The sequence below is a fragment of the Suncus etruscus genome, chromosome 17, assembly GCF_024139225.1.
Source record: "Suncus etruscus isolate mSunEtr1 chromosome 17, mSunEtr1.pri.cur, whole genome shotgun sequence".
Classification (NCBI taxonomy): domain Eukaryota; kingdom Metazoa; phylum Chordata; class Mammalia; order Eulipotyphla; family Soricidae; genus Suncus; species Suncus etruscus.
Genome location: NC_064864.1, coordinates 21,908,439 through 21,925,748, shown reverse-complemented (window position 1 = coordinate 21,925,748; position 17,310 = coordinate 21,908,439). Strand labels below are relative to the sequence as shown.

General features: G+C 52.5%; 1 protein-coding gene across 2 annotated transcripts; it reads left to right on the top strand.

Moving 5' to 3' along the window:
- Positions 1-829: 829 nt before the first annotated feature.
- Positions 830-16,676, top strand: LZTR1 (leucine zipper like transcription regulator 1). Of its 2 annotated transcripts, XM_049790655.1 has the most exons (21): positions 830-1,397; positions 1,804-1,866; positions 4,641-4,697; positions 7,635-7,714; positions 8,380-8,488; positions 8,915-8,998; positions 9,775-9,832; positions 10,687-10,826; positions 11,282-11,483; positions 11,891-12,046; positions 12,336-12,446; positions 12,654-12,746; positions 12,853-12,948; positions 13,043-13,187; positions 13,303-13,472; positions 13,559-13,715; positions 15,269-15,395; positions 15,470-15,619; positions 16,014-16,119; positions 16,233-16,313; positions 16,519-16,676. In XM_049790655.1, the coding sequence occupies exons 1-21, from the start codon at positions 1,198-1,200 to the stop codon at positions 16,633-16,635; spliced, it is 2,502 nt and encodes an 833-aa protein (XP_049646612.1). In that variant the 5' UTR covers positions 830-1,197; the 3' UTR covers positions 16,636-16,676. The 2 variants fall into 2 exon arrangements, with proteins under 2 accessions (XP_049646612.1, XP_049646611.1); XM_049790654.1 differs by lacking the exons at positions 16,014-16,119; positions 16,233-16,313; positions 16,519-16,676 and having other exon boundaries at positions 12,856-12,948; positions 15,470-15,732.
- The last annotated feature ends 634 nt before the right edge of the window (positions 16,677-17,310 follow it).

The window sequence follows — 17,310 nt, the reverse complement described above, 5'->3', positions numbered from 1 at the left end:
TAAGCAGGTATTTTGTGTGTTTGGTTTGGGGGCCATACCCAGCGATGCTCAGTGGGGGTAACTCCTTACTCTGGACTCATAAATTTCTCAGTGGTGCTCAGGAAGTGCCATAAGGGATGCCGGTGATCAATTTCGAATTGGCCAGCATGTGCAACACAAAAGACCTACCTACCCACTGTGCTATCTCTCCAGCTCATATTTGCACGATTTCAAAAGCATGATGAACCCGAGTGCCGCTGGGTGTGACCAAAAAACCAAAAAAAAAACAAAACAAAACAAAACAAAAAACAAACGAAAAAGCATGATTGAGAGAGACAGAGCAATAGTACAGCTTGCCTTGCATTCAGCCGCCCAGGGCTTGATACCTGGCACCCTATAGGTTTCCCGGAGTAGGCAGGAGTCATTCCTGAGTGCAGTGCCAAGAGTAAACCCTGAGCATCCCCAGTGTGGGCACCCCTCAAAAAAACAAAACAAAACAAAACAAACTGCATAATTTGAATAATAAAAAACAATTTGAATAATTAAATTAAAATAATTTAAAAATAAAATAATTTAAAATTAAAATAATTTGAATAATAAAAACAAAATAAGCTGCATGATTTGAAACCTCAGTTGGATCCAGGGCACCTCATGGTTCCCCAACCGCTCCTAAAGGGGGAAAAAGATGAATATGAGGGCATTAGCGAGCAAGACTTGGGGCCTTAGCAACGAAAGACAGATTGATGGGCTTCTGGTAAGCAGGCGGAACCTTCCTTCCGGAGTCGGGGGAGCGGCGGACTCGCGAGCATGCGCACAGGGGGCGTGCCGGAAGTGCCTCCCATTTCCGGGAGGCGTGGGCCTGGCCGGAGCCGGGCGAGTGCAAGCAAGCTCTCCTTAAACGGAGCTGGGGGGCCGGAAGTAGCGCTCCTCGGAGCGGAGGGGGGCGGAAACTGGGCGCCCGGACTTTGCGGGAAATGCTACGCACCCACCCCGACACAGAGACGCCGGTGCGGTGGCTGCCGGCGCCGTCTGGACGAGAGGGGCGTTTAGGCCGGTTGGGACGCGCGGGCCGGAAGTGCCCCGCCGTCGGCGCGGTGCTTGCTGGGAAGTGTAGTTCTCGCGCGGGGCTTGCCGGGAAATGTAGTTCTTTTGGGTGGCCCAGGGCGGTGGCCTCCCGTCCCCAGGACCTGGTGGACGGTCGGGCATGGTAGACACGAGATGGCTGGGCCGGTGAGCTCCGGAGGCCCCATTGGGGCTGGGACTCTGGCAGGAGGAGCGCGATCCAAGGTAGCCCCGAGCGTGGACTTTGATCACAGCTGCTCTGACAGTGTCGAGTACCTGACCCTCAACTTTGGGCCCTTCGAGACTGTGCATCGCTGGCGGCGACTCCCGCCCTGCGACGAATTCGTGGGGGCCCGGTACGGTAGGGGTTAAAGGAATTGTTGTGGGGACGGGAAAGGGTCTCTGATGGATGTTCGGGGGTCTCAGGGTGAGGCCGGGACATGGTGTTCCCGCGTGTGCTCTGATCTGATGATGATGATGGGTGAGACCTGGAAGGGTGCAAGGGATGCAAGGGGTAGTTGAGTTGGGTTTGGGGTTCCCAGATGCTTTGCAAGTAAGTATGGAATTGAGAGAATCAAGGCAGTGCTAGTGATCCCCATATTAGGGTCCTTTGGGGTGCTGGTGTTATAATGGGTCCCTGTGGATCTTAGCATTGATCTGGATCTTAACCATCCTCCTTTGCTTAAACTCATTCTTTGACTGCTCCCTGGAGGAGTTCCTTCATGGCATTAATGCTCTCTCTCCATCTTCCTTTCTTTGCAGACGCAGCAAGCACACGGTGGTAGCCTATAAAGATGCAATTTATGTATTTGGTGGAGACAATGGGTGAGTCTGGGCATTAGGGTGTTTGCACCGGGCAGGGAGAATCCTCATGACTCTGCAGCTCCACCTCGCATCTAGACATTAATTAGTACAATATGCAGCCTGCTTTCCTGACCATGGAAATGTCCTTCTTTCCTGAGTGTACATAGTCTGGAAAACAGCACATCCAGGGGTTGGGGAGATAGCTTGTGGGTCAGTGGCGCCTGCCATGCATGCACAAGAATCCGAGTTCAATCCCTGGCACTATCAGACTACTTAGAACTTCTGGGTGTGTCCTCACAGATACAGAAGCAAAAAATTCAAAAGACTGGGCCCGGAGAGATAGCACAGCAGTAGGGCATTTGCATTTGCCTTGCATGTGGATGACCCGGATGGACCCATGGCATCCATGGCATCCATGGCATCCTGTATGGTTCCCCAAGCCTGCCAGGAGCGATATCTGAGTGCAAAGCCAGGAGTAACTCCTGAGTACTGCTGGGTGTGGCACAAAAACAACAAAACATTATCAAAAGACTGGTGTTTTGGTAATGGGTTTGTCTCCATTCCAATGAACTGTCCTCGGTTGGTTGTGTCTGTTTTCTTTGGTGAAAAGTAAGGCACCTAGCATGGACATTTGTGGCGTGATTCCCTGTGAAGCGGCACCCAGGACCTGGTCCTGCAGGGAGGGAAAGGGCTGGGCTGGGTATCAGCAAGACAGGGTCTTGCTCAGGGTAAGAAGGAAGTCTGCTGCAGTCAAGGAAGCCCTTCTACAGAAAGGCTTGAACGATGAGCCAGAGTGAACTTGGCCCATTGGTTGTGTGTTTTAAGGGAAATTGTGTTTCTTTGTTTTTTTTTTTTTACTTTATCATCTTAATTTATCATTCACTTTAACATTACAGACAGGAATGTTTTATTGTGAATGAAATTCAAGTAGTATCAATTGACCATATAATATTACATGAACTTCAAAGAACTTATGTTTTTGATAACAGTTTTGTTTTGTTTTGTTTTTGTGCCTCACCAGGCAGCACTCAGGAGTTACTCCTGGCTCTGTGCTCAGAAATCGCTCCTGGCAGAGTTGGGGGACCATATGGGATACTGGGGATTGAACCCAGGTCTGTCCCTGGTTGGTTTCATGCAAAGCAAATGCCGTACCGTTATGCTGTCACTCTGGCCCCCTATTTTTTTTTGGGGGGGTCACCTCTGGTGACTCAGGGGTTACACCTGGCTATGCACTCAGAAATCACTCCTGGCTTGGAAGACAATATGGGACAACAGGGGATCGAACCATGGTCTGTCCTAGGCTAGCGCACACAAGGCAGACGCCTTACCGCTAGCACCACCCTTCTGGCCCCTGGCCCCCTATTTTTGATAACTCTGGTAACAAATCTATTGCCCATTTCCAGAATTAATTGAAGTGATAAATTTTGAATCTTTAAAAAATACATACAGGGGCCAGAGAGATAGCATTGAGGTAAGGCGTTTGCCTTTCATGCAGAAGGTCATTGGTTCAAATCCCGGCATCCCATATGGTCCTCCGAGCTTGCCAGGAGTGAGCCAGAAGTAACCCCTGAGTGCTGCTGGGTGTGACTCAAAAACCAAAAAAAAAAAAAAAAAATACAACAACAAAAAAGAAATAGTATCCAAAAGTGTGCTGTTGCTGCAACTTTATAAAGATAGACTGGGTACAAAGAACTTGTCCCTGTGATTGGTTTAGGGAGTGGGCATACCCTGACATCTGTTTCTGGCTTCATGCCAGGACTTTGTGGGGGGCTTCCCCTTCTGGGCTTCTGCTCCTCTACTGGAGGAGGAAACTGAGTTCTTTAGGAGTGCTAGTGGGCTGGGCCTGTCTTCTCTTGCCAACTAGGGCTGTGTGGATTTTGTTTGTTGTTTGTCTTTGGACCACATTTAGTGGTGCTCGGGACCATTCAGTGTGAGTTGTCAAACATGAACCCCTCGAGTGCCAAGCATTTTTAATTACCTCCTAGCAACACCACCCCCTTTCATCATGTCTTTTTTTTGCGGGGGGGGGGGGGTTACACCCAGTAGTGCTCAGGGCTTACTCCTGGCTCTAGGCTCAGAAATGGCTCCTGCCAGGCTCGGGGGACCATATGGGATGCCGGGATTTGAACCACCGTCCTTCTGCATGTAAGGCAGACACCCTTTCTCCATGCTATCTCTCCGGCCCCTCATCATGTCTTTTTAACTGAGCACTTGCAGTGGCTTTGGGGTAGAATGACAGCTAGGTCTGGTGGCCTAGGGTGTGAGTTAGCACCACCTTGTGGTGACAGAGCTTCAGAGCTGGGCACACTGACACTGGAGCAGGGAGGCTGGCTGAGAGACTTGGGTGACTTGTGAGCTAAGTCAGCGTCTGGGGCTTTGGAGTGGAGCCCACTCCAGCCAGGGACTCTTCTTCATGTTCACCTATTTGTCCCTTGGGCATTGATGAGTTGCCTGGACTAGTTGGGGCTAAGTCCCTCCAGATAGTTTTCCTTGATCCCTGGGTTAGCGGTGTTCCTGTCTAGGGGTGCTGAGGGGACTTGCCTGGCAGAACTGCCAGGGGCCAAAGTCCTCTTTGCTTTCTTTCTTTTTTTTTTTTTTTTTTTTTTGGTTTTTGGGCCACACCCGTTTGACGCTCAGGGGTTACTCCTGGCTATGTGCTCAGAAATCGCCCCTGGCTTGGGGGGACCATATGGGACGCCGGGGGATCGAACCGCGGTCCGTTCCTTGGTAGCGCTTGCAAGGCAGACACCTTATCTCCAGCGCCACCTTCCCGGCCCGTCTTTGCTTTCTTTCAGGAAGACGATGCTCAATGACCTCCTGCGCTTTGACGTGAAGGACTGTTCCTGGTGCAGGTGGGTGGCCCAGGCTGAGCTCTCCTTTCCCATGGTGGCCGCAACTGCCACCACTCCCTGGAGGAAAGAGGTAGCCGGGCTGTAGCCCACAGCAGCAGCCGCAGCCTCTCTCTCTCTCTGCCTGGTTTCTGTTGCTCTTTGGGCCCTGGTGGATGGTCGAAGGGCATCTGTATGATCTCCTCACAGGTCTGCAGATCCTGTGTTCACCATGTGTGTCCCATATTATTCACGTGTCCCACGTGTTCTGTGTTCCCTATGTGTGCCCAGTTCTGTGTTCCCTGTATGTGTCCCATGTTTCCTGTGTTCCCTATTTGTGTTTATGTGTTGTGTTCCTCAAGTGTTTCTCATGTATCCTGTGTTTCCTGTTTGTTCTGTTGTGTCCTACTGTGTTTCCTGTATATGTCCTATGTATCCTTGTTCTCCATGTATGTCCTATGTTCCCTCTGTGTGTCCTGTGTGTCCTATGTTCCCCATGCATGTCCTGTGTATATTCTGTGTGCCCCACCTGTGCCCGTCCAGGAGCGGTTTGGCCTAGTGTGAAAGGTTCTGGACTCAGGAGACCAGCTGTTTCTGTAGAGCTCAGAACTCTGTGGTTCCCTGTGATTGATTCTTCCGGTCCAGCAGTCCTCGGGGGTGCAGTTTCTCTACACACACACCCCTTTCTTGTGTTGGCAGCCACCTCTAGCTCAGTGCCCTTTTACTAGTACACTATTTAAATGTATTTTTGTGATTATCCCTTTCAGTTCTTTATGGTGGTGGTGTGGGACACCTCACCCAGGTTGCTCACCGAGTTCTGCACACCTTCCATTGTGGTGCTTGCCCACATTCTCACTGGGGTTCGTGCTCTGATTGAGTTGTGCAGCTAGCTCTCCAGGCGAGCTCTCCAGGTGGGCTCGCACTCCTGGCCTGGCACTTGCACACCTTCTAATGTTGGCACTCACTGTGATTGTGGTGCTTGCACACTCTTGTCTGTGGTGCAAAGAGCAGTTTCTCTGATTCTGGGAATCACAGGCAGCAGAGCTTCCAGGATCTTTTGCTTGTGCAAGGGGAATTTGAACCTGTGGCCACAGGCTTGCAAGGCACTCTAAGCTGCTGCATGATTCCTCTGTGTCTTCACCTCCCCTTTGATAGAGAATGTGGGGATCCAGGACCTGGGGGTACTGGGATCTATTTGCACAAGAGTCAGCTATTTCTGTAGCACTCTTTTTTTTTTTTTTTTTTTTGATTTTTGGATTTTGGGTCACACCCAGCAGCGCTCAGGGGTTACTCCTGGCTCTATGCTCAGAAATCGCTCCTGGCAGGCTCGGGGGACCATATGGGATGCTGGGATTTGAACTACCGTCCTTGTGCATGCAAGGCAAACACCCTACCTCCATGCCATCTCTCCGGCCCCTGGAACACTCACATTCGTCAATGATAGAATGCTAGAATTTTGGGGTCCAGATAGTACAGTGGGTAGGTTTCGTGCCTTGCATGTGGCCAACCCAGGTTTGATCCTTGGCATCCCAATGACTCCTGATCCCTCTAGGAAGTGACCCTTCTATAGAGTCTAGAATAAGCCCTGAGCATTGCCAGGTATGGGCCAACCAAACAACAGCAACAAAAATATCACTCTTTATGATCTATTTATCCTTTACTAAAATTTGATTAAGTATAAAGTATAAAACTGACAGAATTTTATCCACAGGCTGTGGATGAAGCCTTTGAGCAAGACTTGACCCATTGCCAGCACCTATCGACTCTCCTAGCACTGCTGGCTGTTACCTGGGGTCCCCCAGTGACTCTAGGCCACAGAGCCATGTTGGGAGGGTTCCCTCCCCCAAAAGAATAGCCTGAGGAAAGTAGTGTAGTGTTTTACTTTTTCTTTCTTTTTTTTTTTGGGGGGGGGGGTCATACCTGGCAGCACTCAGGCCTTACTCCTGGCTTTGTCGTTCATGGCAGGCTTAGGTGACCATATGGGGTGCCGGGATTCGAACCACCATTTGTTTGAATCAGCTGTGTAAACGCCTTACCACTGTGTTACCTCTCTGGCCCCAACAGCAGTGTTTTTCATTCAATAAGTCAACTTTCATCATGTGGCTGCATGCTGTGTGCCTCAGACTAATTCCAGACTAATACTTTATTATTAAACTGGAAAGGCTGTTTATAAAATAAATACTACATGATTGAATTTTGATTTTGATTTTTGGGCCACACACTGTGGCATTCAGGTTACTCCTGGCTCTGTGCTCAGAAATCACTCCTGGAATGCTTCGGGGACCATATCTGGTACTGGGGATCGAACCTGGTTCTGTCCTGGGTTGGCTGCATGCAAAGCAAATGCCCTACCGCTGTTCTCACTCCCATGTTTGATTTTAATTAAAAAATAAAAAAGTCGGAGAGGTAGCATAGGAGGTTTTGATATGGTTGACCCTGGTTCTAATCCCCAGCTGGTGTGGAGATATGTGGTCATATGAGATCTTACCAAGGACCACCATTCCTGAGAACAGAGCCAGGAATAGCCCCTGAGCATGCTGGGAAAGACCCCCCTCCAAAACAAACATAAAAATTACTCAAGACATACAACTGTATAGAAAAGGCACAGGAGACAGACAAGATTTCTGTCAAAGAGGTTAGCTATAGAAGTTTTTAGTGTTTTGGGAGACTTCACTATCATTTTTTTTCTTCTGGGTGGCTGATCTCTGTGCGTGTATGTATGTGTGTGGAGTTAAAGGGAGGCACTCAGGACCTCACATATGTGAGGTCTTATGAGGCAGGTGCTTAACTGCTGAGCCATACCCTCACTGGCACTGTTTAAAAGGCTCTAATGTGACAGGTTTTGCCCCAAAATATAAAAATAAAGGAAGCAAGAGGGAGGCCAGAGTTTTTCCTGTGAGTGTGTGGACCTCTGTCTGACCCCACTGACTCCGACTCCCACTGTCCCTTATGCCCGCCCAGGGCCTTCACCACTGGGGCCCCCCCGGCCCCCCGCTACCATCACTCAGCCGTGGTCTACGGGAGCAGCATGTTCGTCTTTGGTGAGTGGCTCCCGACCTCCTTTATGCCTCCTGCCTGTTGGGCTTGCAGGTTCGGGACCCTCCTGGGCTTTTCCTTTAAGCTGAGCTCCCAGGGTTGAGCTGTCTGTCTTTGTGCCTGGGCCCTGCCCACCAGGCTTAGGAGCTGCTGCTGCTGCTGCTGCTCATTTCTGGCAAAGAGGCAGAGATGCTCAGGAGCACAGCCCAGGAATGTGGGGAGGCGTTTTCTCATTTCATTCATTTACCGTGGGACCTGTCAAGTGGTGTTCCTGGGTTCATTCCTATTGATACACAGCCAACCAGGCCAGTTTCATCTTAGGCCTGCCAATAGGACACTGCTCAAGCCCAGTGGTGTTTTTGGGAGGTTTCCAGGGTGTCCAGGGCCATACCTGATGGTGCTGGTGCAGGTGAGTGCAGATGTTATGCTGGGAGTCAAACTCAGGGCCTGACGCATTAAGATACGCTGCTGAGCCTGGAGCCATTACCCAGACTTCCAGAGTGCATTTCCTTGTGTTTTGGTTAGTTGGTTTTGGTTCTCAGGGGCTGCTTCTGGCTCTGCTAGGGAAGATCAGGATGTGTTTTCATGAATTGGATCCTGTCCTCCTGCCAGGGTGGGATATTGAGAACTACGACTTTCGGAAGTGACAGCTCTCTCCCTCTCGACCCAGGGGGCTACACAGGAGACATCTACTCTAACTCCAACTTGAAGAATAAAAATGACCTCTTCGAATATAAGTTTGCAACGGGCCAGTGGACAGAGTGGAAGATCGAGGGGCGGTGAGCAGCTCTGCTGGAACCTGGGCAGGGAGGGGGTGTGTGTTGCCAGGGCTTCATGCTGGGCCTGGGCATCAGGATAAAGGGCTGGGTTTTTCGAGGCTTGGGGTCCCCTGCAGCAGGAGTGGGCATTGGTGCTCATTCTTGCTGTCTACGGCCTCATGGCACTTGGGAGCTCCCTCCCAGTACATAGAGGGGCTCTTAGAGTCCTGCTCTGAGGCATTCCCTCTTGGGATGGGCTCTGTGCCATCTGTGGGTACCTTGTTCCTTATCAGCTTCTTGTAACCTCAGCCTGGGAAGCAGCCCCAGTGAGGAACCCAGAGCCAGTAGATATGGGCTTGATAGCATGCGCTGGCCCTTCCTAGGTTTGGGGGTGATGAGGCTCGAGGGACCCTGGCATTCTCTCATCATCATCTCTACATGCTGCAGGTTGCCTGTTGCCAGGTCGGCCCACGGTGCTACAGTGTACAGTGATAAGCTCTGGATCTTTGCTGGTTATGATGGCAATGCCAGGTGGGTGTGGCCCGGCCTCTGCACAGCCCTGCTCTGGCTGGAAGTGGGGAAGAAAAAGATGGACAGTCTGGGGGTCAGGGCCTCTGAGTGGAGTCCCTATCTGACTCCAACACAGGGAATGTGAGTCTTGCAGGGCTTACCAGCATCTTTCTCCTAAATTTAGAAAATGGACTTGGCTATATCCTTTCTTTTCATTCATTCATTTATTTATTTATTTATTTATTCATTTGTTTATTTTGGGCACACCTGGCAGTGCTCAGGGCTTACTCCTGGCTCTGCAGTCAGAAATCACTGCTGGCAGGCTTGGGGGACCATATGAGATGCTGGGGATTGAACCTGAGTCTGCCATGTGCAAGGCAAATGCTTTATCCATTATGCTACCACTTCGGCCCCTCTAATTTTGGGGGGGGGGTATATTTTTTCTGACTATAAGCATAGCCTGTGTTGCTGGCCCACACCTCAGCTTTGTAGAGGTCCATATGTTGTTAGTCTATGATGGGACCCCACTAGGGTCTTCTCCCCAATCCTGGAGGGGTGACAGGCAAGTAGCCTGACCTGCCCTGAGTGCCCCTGCCTGGGCGTGGTGTGTGAGGCCACTACTATGTGGTGTGTAAGCCCTACCTTACCAGCAGCTCATGATCCAACTTCCCTCTGTCCCAGCTCAGCGCCCACCTTGCAGCCGGCCACCTCTGAGGCCTTGACAAGAGTCCCCAGGACAAGATGTTTTGAGTCATCCCCCTTTGCCAATTACATCCGACTGCTCTGTTCTCACATAGGTTGAATGATATGTGGACCATTGGCCTCCAGGACCGGGAGCTCACATGCTGGGAAGAGGTGAGTAATGGAGGGGCAACCCTGACCTCAGCCTGCCTCTCCCTGGTCATTGCCACCAGCCCTCATGTCCCAGTCAGTCCAGCTGTAGTGACTAGTGTACCTTTGATGTCAGGCTGATGGGGACAGCTGAGAACTATCTATCTGCCTTGTTTGAACATACCCAGATCCACACTAGGTAGGGTCCTGCTCACTACTGCTTCTGGCTGCTGCTGTTGTAATTGTAACACCAGTTCTTCCATGTCAGGCCCATTTAGGTGGGTGAGGTAGGGTCTTAAACTGTTCTGCAGGGATAGGGCGGGGCTTTGTAGACTGAGCACATGCCTTATGTGCTGGAGTCCTGAATTCTATTCTCAACAAAACATGGTTCTCTGAGGACCATCACGTGTGGCCTCAAAACAAAAAAATCAACAGGGGCCAGAGAGATAGCATGGAGGTAGGGTATTTGCCTTGCATGCAGAAGAATGGTGGTTCAAATCCCAGCATCCCATATGGTCCCCTGAGCCTGCCAGGAGCGATTTCTGAGCATAGAGCCCAGGAGTAATCCCTGAGCGCTGCCCGGTGTGACTCCCCCCAAAAAAAATCAACAGAAGTTGTTTTGCAAACATTTTTCAATGGAGTCTTGAAGAAGGGCATGTCTGGCACATGGAAGTTTGATCCCTGGTGTCACATGGCCTGAACATCGCTGGGTGGGCCCTGATGGCCGCATCAGGTCAGCACCATTAGACTAGGACCTATTGATTAGTTGCTGTGAGGAGGCCTCTTCCCCACAAAAATAGGAAGGAGAAGGATCAGGGTATCCTTCGAGGTGATGCTGAGAGTACAAGGCAGACTGGACTGCCTTCTTTCCCTGGCAGGTGGCCCAGAGTGGGGAGATACCTCCGTCCTGCTGCAACTTTCCTGTGGCCGTGTGCCGGGACAAGATGTTCGTGTTCTCCGGGCAGAGTGGTGCCAAGATCACCAACAACCTCTTCCAGTTTGAATTTAAGGACAAAACGTGAGTGCCCGAGAGGAGCCTGGAGTCAGAACCCATTGTGTCTGGAGAGGACGCTTATTTGGGCTGATCTCCCCAAAGCACCTCCCATCCGGGGCGCTGTGTGCATGTGGATGTGTATGTGTGTGAGGTGCTATCAGTGTGAGTGTGTGGGGGCATGATTGTGTGTGAATGTGTGAGCGTAGATGTGTGTGTAATTGTGAATGATTATGTGTGTGAATGTGTCTATGCAGGATACTGTGAATATGAGCCTGCCTATGAGTATTGATGTGTAATTGTGAATGAGTGTATACGGGTGTGTGTGAATGTGTCTGTGCCTGATTGTGAGTGTGGGTATTTGTGAATGTGTGCATGCATCTGTGTGTGCAAATGTGTTGGGGGGTCCCTCAGTGCCCAGGGGGTGCTTCCTGTGGAGGGACCAGAGGCCCTGGCAGTGACTCCCGGTCATGGCCCTCCAGGTGGACTCGCATCCCCACCGAGCACCTGCTCCGGGGCTCCCCCCCACCTCCTCAGCGGCGCTACGGCCACACCATGGTGGCTTTTGACCGCCACCTCTATGTGTTTGGCGGCGCGGCAGACAACACACTGCCCAACGAGCTGCACTGCTATGACGTGGACTTCCAAACGTGGGAGGTGGTCCAGCCCAGTTCCGACAGTGAGGTACTCGCTGCCAGGCCACTGTGGCTAGTGGGGTCTCCACACCACCTGCTCCCTCCTTCCCCGAAGCTCCACAGTGGCTGGAGGGGTTCCCAGGGCTCCCACCAGCTAGTAGGAGCAAGCCCCAAAAGCCCAGGGTCTCACATCCTGGACACTTAGCCCTGGCTTGGCTCTGGGCCTGGGTCTGTCTAGCCTGCTCTGTCCTGTGAGCTCTCACTGCATTCCCTCGTGTTCCAGGCTGTGGCACATTTGGGCCTTTGTCTAGCAGTCTCAGTCGTGCTGAGAAGTCCTTGTCCCGTGGTTTCTGCTGTCTTCCAAGCCTGACTCCATGTTACTCTGGGATGGGAACAGCAGGTAGACTTGGGGCACCTGCTGGCCTTGACTGACTGCTGCCTGCCTGACCATGCCAGGTTGGTGGAGCTGAGGTGCCTGAACGAGTGTCTGCATCTGAGGAGGTGCCTGCACTTGCCTCTGAGGATCGCGGCGGCTTCAAGAAGTCCCGAGAGGTGTTTGGGCTAGACTTTGGCACCACCACAGCCAGACAGCCTGCCCCGCCTGCCTCGGAGGTGAGAGTTGGTTACCCTGATTCCGGAGTCGAGCCACACTTGACTTCTTTTGGGTCATAGCAAGTGAGCAGGAGCTGGTCCCAGGTACAGCATGCAGGACTGAGCCCTGCTCTGCCCACTCCAGTGTCACAGGGGCCCACTTGCCCACTCCTGCCATGCCCCAGGAACTGCACCTATCTCTTGCCCCTCCCTCTGGGCCAGTGATGTTGTGCCCTTGCTCATGGTCTGGCCACTCAGGCCTTAACCAAATGGCTGCAGAACGGCGCCCTCCTGACCCCTCTTCCCACAGCTGCCAAGCGGCAGGCTCTTCCATGCGGCTGCTGTGATCTCAGACGCCATGTACATCTTCGGGGGCACTGTGGACAACAACATCCGCAGCGGCGAGATGTATCGCTTCCAGGTAGGGCTCCTGGACCCTGGGCCAAATGGCAACCTCCCAGGCTTTAGGAGGGACAGCAGGGTAGATGTTGGGAAACCAAGCCCAGGGAGTGGAAGGCGCCAAGGGCCATGTTGGCCAGATAGGCTTCTCTAGGAGGTCTGGCAGTTTTGGTGGAGGGTTTTGGAGAGACAGTGATGCGCCTTCTGACCCAGGGACTTGGGCCTACAGTTCTCCTGCTATCCCAAGTGCACGCTGCATGAAGACTATGGACGGCTGTGGGAGAGTCGGCAGTTCTGCGATGTGGAATTTGTGCTGGGTGAGGTGAGTTCTCTGCCGGTGGGTAGCAGCTCTAGCCCAGGAGCATAACCTGGGTATATGTCTTGAGTTCCTGGTCCTGCGCCCTCTGCCCAGACTGTTTCTCCCGCAGAAGGAAGAGTGTGTGCAGGGCCACATGGCCATCGTCACAGCACGAAGCCGCTGGCTCCGTAGGAAGATCGTCCAGGTGCGGGAAAGACTGGCCCAGGTAAGGCGCCTGCCCTGTCCTGCTCTACCCTGTCCAGGCCCCTTGACAGCCTTTTATTTATCAGGGTATTCTCAAGCTCTCCTTCTCCCCACAGAAACCAGAGGAGGAAGCTCCTGGGGTGGCCTCTGGCAGTGTCCAGCTGCCCCTGCTGCGCGTGGCCATTCGTGAGGCCGAAGCCCGACCCTTTGAGGTGCTCATGCAGTTCCTGTACACAGACAAGATCAGATACCCCAGGAAAGGTCAGCCAGGGCTGGGCAGGGTGGGCCCACGGTTGGTGGGCAGCCTGAAGCTCAGGGCATCACATGCGACTGCCTGCTTGTGGCCAAGCTGCCGTCTGGGTCCCCCACCCCACAGGCCATGTGGAAGATGTGCTGCTCATCATGGACGTGTACAAGCTAGCCCTGAGCTTCCAGCTATGCCGCCTAGAGCAGCTGTGCCGACAGTACATCGAGGCATCTGTGGACCTCCAGAATGTCCTGGTTGTGTGTGAGAGTGCTGCCAGGCTGGAACTGAGCCAACTCAAGGTGCGGGGTGGGGCTTGCCAGGGTCCTGGCCTGCTGTGCATGCCCAAGGCCTGACCCTACCCACCTTCCCTGCCTGTCTGTCCCAGGAGCACTGCCTGAACTTCGTGGTGAAGGAGTCCCACTTCAACCAGGTGATCATGATGAAGGAGTTCGAGCACCTCTCATCCCCTCTCATCGTGGAGATTGTGCGGCGGAAGCAGCAGCCACCCTCACGTGCTCCCTCGGACCAGCCTGTAGACATTGGTAAGGAGCCCTGTTCGCTACCTAAGATGCCAGCCCTGATGGGATGGCACAGCTGAGGGGCCAAGGTGTGAGGTGCTCAGGATGCCAGTGACTTATCTCTGAGGTTCTCTCTAGGGGTCACACCCAGTAGTGCTCAGGGCTACTCCTAGCTGGGTGCTTCTGGATTGCATTTGGTGGTTCTGTGATATGGGGATTGAGCCCTGAGCATGCCTTCAGCTTGCTTTTTTGTTTTTGTTTTTGGGCCACATCCAGTGACACTCAGGGGCTCCTCCTGGCTATGCGCTCAGAAATCACTCCTGGCTTGGGGGACCATATGGGACACCAGGGATCGAACCACGGTTCATCCTAGGTTAGCACGTGCAAGGCAAATGCCCTACCACTTGTGCCACCGCTCCGGCCTCCCAGCCATTTTTTTTGGGGGGGTGTATATGATTAATTTTAAGATAGGGCACAGGAATAAAAATCTGATATTTCATTTATATTGCATAACAAGCTAATCAAACGATATTGAGGATAAATTATAAAACAATATTTTACTAAGGTTTCTTTTAATTATATATATTTTTTTTTGTTTTTGTTTTTGGGCCACACCCGGTAACGCTCAGGGGTTACTCCTGGCTACACGCTCAGAAGTTGCTCCTGGCTTGGGGGACCATATGGGACACCGGGGGATCGAACCTCGGTCCGTCCAAGGCTAGCGCAGGCAAGGCAGGCACCTTACCTTTAGCGCCACCGCCCGGCCCATATTTCTGCTTTTTCAAATAGGACTGGCACTTAGACTTTTTTATTTATTTTTATTTTTTTTATTTTTGGGTCATACCCAGCAGCACTCAGGGGTTACTCCTGGCTCTGTGCTCAGAAATCGCCCCTGGCAGGCACAGGGGACCATATGGGATGCCGGGATTTGAACTACTGTCCTTTTGCATGAAAGGCAAATGCCCTTCTCCATGCTCTCTCTCTGGTCCCAGCACTTAGACATTTTAACTCTTCTCCAGCTTGTTCTATTTTATTTTGAGGTTATGTTCATTGGTTCTTGGTGGACCTTGTGATGCTGGTTGAACTCGGGGCTTCATATGCAAGGCACTTCCAGCCCTTTGAGCCCCCTCCCTGGCCCACTTAATCTTCGTGGTGTCAGGCCTCACATTTAAGGCAAATGCTTCCCACTAGGGTGCATCCCTGACTTCGAGCCTCTTGGCACTGCCTGTGGAGTTGGGCGGATGGAAACTGCCTGCAGAGCTTGCGGCCCTGGGCGCCTTGCAGCTCAGGCACTGGTCTGGCTAATAGAGGAACAGGGCATTACTGGCCCAGAGTTGCATTTAGGGATCAGAGACTGTAGGGACAGCAGTCTTAGTGCTGTTTAGTACTTGAGGAAGAGGAGGAGAAAGCTTGTGCTTTGGCCTCTGGTGAGAGAGGCCTGACTGCAGCAATATGGGTGGATGTGAAAAGGTTGCACCCAGGCTTCCCAGGGCACAAATAGTGCCCTTAGGCCCATGTCACCCTGGGGTTGGAGGTGTCTGCTCAGGGCATTCCTCACTGTCCTTCCCTTTTTCCAGGTACATCTTTGATCCAAGACATGAAAGCATACCTGGAAGGGGCTGGTGCAGAGTTCTGTGATATTACACTACTGCTGGATGGGCACCCACGACCAGCCCACAAGGCCATCCTGGCAGCTCGCTCCAGGTGAGGGATGTGGCTGCAGGGCCAGGTAGCCCCAGGATGGGTGGTGTCATCTGAGAACTGCCCCTTGTCCGCAGCTACTTTGAGGCCATGTTCCGGTCCTTCATGCCTGAGGATGGGCAGGTGAACATTTCTATCGGGGAGATGGTGCCCAGCAGGCAGGCCTTCGAGTCCATGTTGCGCTACATCTACTATGGTGAGGTCAACATGCCGCCCGAGGACTCACTGCATCCTTGCCCTCAAGGGTATGCCCTGGGTGGTCTCAGCAACCCCTGGGGACTCTATGAAGCTGGGTGCCCTGCTGTCTCTGGGCTTCCCTGTGGACCCAGTGTGACTTGAGTGGGGTAAACCACTGAGGTGGTTCTGCAGATACACACACACAGAGACACAGCTTGTTATACTCTCACCCCTATACACAACCCCACAGACACCCCACAAACCCACATTCTCTGTGGATAGAAGCCCTGAGACCATACCTCAGGGTGGGGTCAGAAGCCAGTAGGAAGGAATAGCCACCTCTGGTTTTCTCAGTCCCTGGTAGCCTCTGAGTTCAGCCATCTGGGTGGAGGTGGCCAGTGGGTGGGTGCTCCTCTGGTCCACAGCTCCTTAACCAGCCTCCAGCTACCTGTTTGCGGCCCCCTACTACTATGGCTTCTACAACAACCGGCTGCAAGCCTACTGCAAGCAGAACCTGGAGATGAATGTGACGGTGCAGAATGTGCTACAGGTGCTCGGGGACTCAGCCCCTCATGCTCCCCATTTCCAGACCTTGGAGCTCCCTGGGCCTCTGAGCAGGGGGGTGGGTGAAGCTGGCAATTCCTCATGCCTCTGCCGTTCTAGATCTTGGAGGCGGCAGATAAGACACAGGCGCTGGACATGAAACGGCATTGCCTGCACATCATCGTGCACCAGTTCACCAAGGTGAGGCTCCACCCACAGGCCTGGCTCCCCATCTGGACTCAGGCCATCTTCTGTGGCAGGCCTGGGACTGACTGCCCACTACCCAGCTGCCCACCCCTTTTCCCATCCTCAGAGCAACCTAAGCTCTGAGTTGGTGGGCCCCTTTAGAAGTCTTCATTAAGCTACTGGACTTAACCAGATCCAGTCCTCTGCTTGTCTCCCACAGGTCTCCAAGCTGCCCACACTGCGCTCACTGAGTCAGCAGCTGCTGCTGGACATCATTGACTCTCTGGCCTCCCACATCTCCGACAAACAGTGCGCAGAGCTGGGTGCTGACATATGAGAGCCTCATGCTTTCAGTGGGTGACTGCACTGGCCCTGCTCTGCAACTTTTATCCAAAACAAAGAACTTTCATAGCTTCTTACATCTTCCTTACTTACCCCCTTTTTTATATGTAAAAAGCATACCTAGAGGGAAATAAGTTGGTTTTATTTTTGGGGTTGCTCAGGAGTTACTCCTGACTGCACTCAGAAATTGCTCCTGGCAGGCTTGGGGACCATATGGGATGCCGGAGATCAAACCAGGGTTGGCCGTGTGCAAGGCATACGTCCTACCTACTGTCCCCTCTGTCCTCTCTGTCCCCTCAAGAGAAGTCTTTTGCCTGCACTTCCTACTCAGCCTGCCGCCCTACGTCCAACCCCCGTTATATTTAATGAAGGTCCTTGGTTTTCAGGCAGGGAGATCAACCACAGGTTGAAAGCTCCTGACCCTTTTTTCCTCCTGGAAGTTTATTTCCCTAGGCAGCCCTGTTCCAGACTTGTTTTATTGTGTGGAACCCCACTCTGGCCCATGATCAGGCCTACCAGCCAAGGAAGCAGGATCCCCCAGGCCTCTGAAGGCAGCTGAGAGAAACGAAGCCTAAAGCCCACAACTGAAGACAGGTGGCTCGAGAAATTGAAGCATGCCCAAGTAAACACTGCCAGGAAGGCGTTTGTGGAGCCAGTGCTGGCCCTGGGT